A 2,786-nucleotide genomic window follows, 5' to 3' on the forward strand; every position below is an offset into this window, starting at 1 on the left:
TAACAAGTGGTCTGAACATGACTTTGAAACAGAAAATTATTTTCTTGTCTAGTAAACTTTCTGCTAGGCTCACTCTGAGCTATCTCTCAGGACATGTATCTCTAAATACTTCCTTTGATTCCCTCTCTAGGTTCCCAAGAGTAAGTCACTGGAGGCTGCAAATCTAGCTATAGATGCTGGCTTCCACCATATTGATACTGCTTTTGCCTACCAAGTAGAAGAGGAGATAGGACAGGCCATTCAAAGCAAGATTAAAGCTGGCGTTATAAAGAGAGAAGACATGTTCATCACTACAAAGGTATAATTTTTATGGTATGCAAGTGTGCAGGTTATGTAAAAAATAACATAAGGAAGTGAAAATTATATTACTGGATGAGAAGCTGATTAAAAGTATCAGTTGTACAACTAGGTAAAGGAAAGTAAGGGAAGATTAAAATCTATATAAAGATAACTTACTTCTTGGAAGTTATTATTAGTATGTATTTTATTTCTTGATTAATTTTTTCATTGTTCAATAAATGAGCCAAAAATAACCAAAAAACAAACGAACAAAAAAATCAAACTATAGCTGAGTTCACTTTCTTAAGTAAGATTAAAATAAATCCTGGGTTAAAAGGAATGACTATTACTTTCCTTCAAATTTAAAAAAAATATCTCAGGATTAGGATAAATGAATATGCATATTTGGATATTCCATTAATCCAGCACAACTTCCATTCTTCAACCCCTGTAGCTTTGGTGCACTTGCTTTCGACCAGAGCTGGTCCGACCTGCTTTAGAAAGATCACTGAAAAACCTTCAACTGGACTATGTTGACCTTTACATTATGCATTACCCAGTGCCAATGAAGGTAAGTGATTTGTATTGTCAAATGTATATATCTTTGCATGGGGGCATGGGTATCATTTTTATGGATGGTTGAGATAAGTTTCTATTATAATTTTATATAATTTATATGTTACTAAACTTCTGAGAGGGTTACACAAAGAGTTTAAGGGAGTACAAAATGAGGTGTCCAAGCAACATTCAGAATCACAGATTAAAACTAACCTCCAGAAAATCTTGTATTTACACATCTTTTACATTTGTACTGCTAGATGTTTGCAGTCTTGTCTTGTTTTATCTCCTGGAAGCAAAAGTGATTCAAGACAGTTTCAGCTTCAATGTCATTAATGCTTTATTGCTTCTTTGAAACTTTTCCTGCCAAAATTAATCCTGTACAGTCCTGACTGTCCATCATTGGCTCACATGCCTGCTCTTAGGCTAACATGTATTCATATTCATTATTTATTCTCGGTGAGGACTGATATAATTTTTCCTGGAGGTAAAGGCCATGAAATGACTGGGTATCCCAATGAACATGAAGCATTTCCTTTTTCCTACAATAAAGAGTATACAAAAGAATGTAAGTCCACTAGAAAGTCTCATTTAGTGCTCGAAAATATCTTTTAAGTATAGGAATTATGTATTTGTGTGTGTGTGTGTGTGTGTGTGTGTGTGTGTGTGTAACAATTAAGGAAAGAGAGACCATGAATTTTAGGGACAGCAAGGGCACGCATGGGAGAAACTGGAGGTAGGAGAAAGAAGACGGGAAATGATATGATTAATTATAATTTCAGGAAGAACAGTTATTATAAAAAGAAGCTCTTTAATTATTTATATAGTTAATATGTGAGAATACAGCAAACTAGTGTGCAAAAGATAATTTTTACAACTCTACATGCATATCACTTTGTAAATACAGTATACAGAATGATGCCTCATCACTTAATGGCTGCTGTCTTATTTCCAAGATATTCTTTTACAGCTATATTTTTTGTTTAATGTGTATGGGTGTTTTGCTTGTGTGTATGTCTGTGCACTCGGTGCATGCCGGGTGCTTGTGGAGGCCAGAAGTGGTTATTAGGAACCATGGGACTGGAATTACAGGTAGTTGTGACCCACTATATAGATTCTGAGAATTAAACCCAAGTACTCTGAGAGAGCAGCCAGAGTTTAATCACTGAACAATATCTCCAGCTCCTCCAAGGTAGTCTTAGAAACATTATTATAGGCAAAATCCATGTTTCTGTGAGATTGTAACAACTGCTTGCCTTCCAGGCAGGGGATGATGATTTTCCATCAGATAACGAAGGAAAACTTCTATTGGACTCAGTGGATTTCTGTGACACATGGGAGGTGAGTATTTTTCAAAAGGACAATAAAGCAAGCAAAGAGAGGGAGAATCAGCTCATTTTCCCTTGGGTATAGAAATTAATTTGCATACATCCATATTAGATGGAGTGGAAGGGGAGAAATGTATTACTAAAATGTAAGGGAAGGAAATGAAGAAGGACTTAACACAGGAGGCATATGAATATTTTGCCATCTTATGTAGTAATATCCTCTATTTTTCTAGCAATGTTACAGAGATTTCTCTTTGGCTGGCATCTTTCTCTTTCTTATCATCATCATCTTGACTGCTTTATTTAAATCCAGTGATCATTTAGGCAAAAACACCCTTTCCCACCTTTTTTAATGCCTGTGATCAAATTTAGGCTCCTGTACACACTGGCAAGTGTTCTACTATGTGTCTAGATCTAGAATTGTTTTTTCCTGTAATGGTTCCATAATTCTGTTTATATTGATGTAGTCAATTGTAAGTATGACCCTTCATAACCTCTTTCACATCACCAGGCATTGGAGAAGTGTAAGGATGCAGGATTGGTCAGGTCCATTGGGGTGTCCAACTTTAACCACAAGCAGCTAGAAAGAATCCTAAATAAACCAGGACTCAAGTACAAACC

The 2,786-nt window shown here is 35.8% G+C and overlaps 1 protein-coding gene across 1 annotated transcript; it reads left to right on the forward strand.

The window, feature by feature from the left end:
- Positions 1-130: 130 nt before the first annotated feature.
- LOC129675565 (aldo-keto reductase family 1 member C13-like) lies at positions 131-2,781 on the forward strand (the record flags this gene model as incomplete). Its single annotated transcript, XM_055605529.1, has 4 exons — positions 131-298; positions 734-850; positions 2,101-2,178; positions 2,677-2,781. Coding segments are annotated over 4 exons (468 nt in total), but the record flags the coding sequence as incomplete, so codon positions are not given.
- Between the last annotated feature and the right edge of the window lie 5 nt (positions 2,782-2,786).

Source organism: Psammomys obesus, unplaced genomic scaffold (assembly GCF_907164565.1).
Source record: "Psammomys obesus unplaced genomic scaffold, mPsaObe1.curated_primary_1811, whole genome shotgun sequence".
NCBI lineage: Eukaryota > Metazoa > Chordata > Mammalia > Rodentia > Muridae > Psammomys > Psammomys obesus.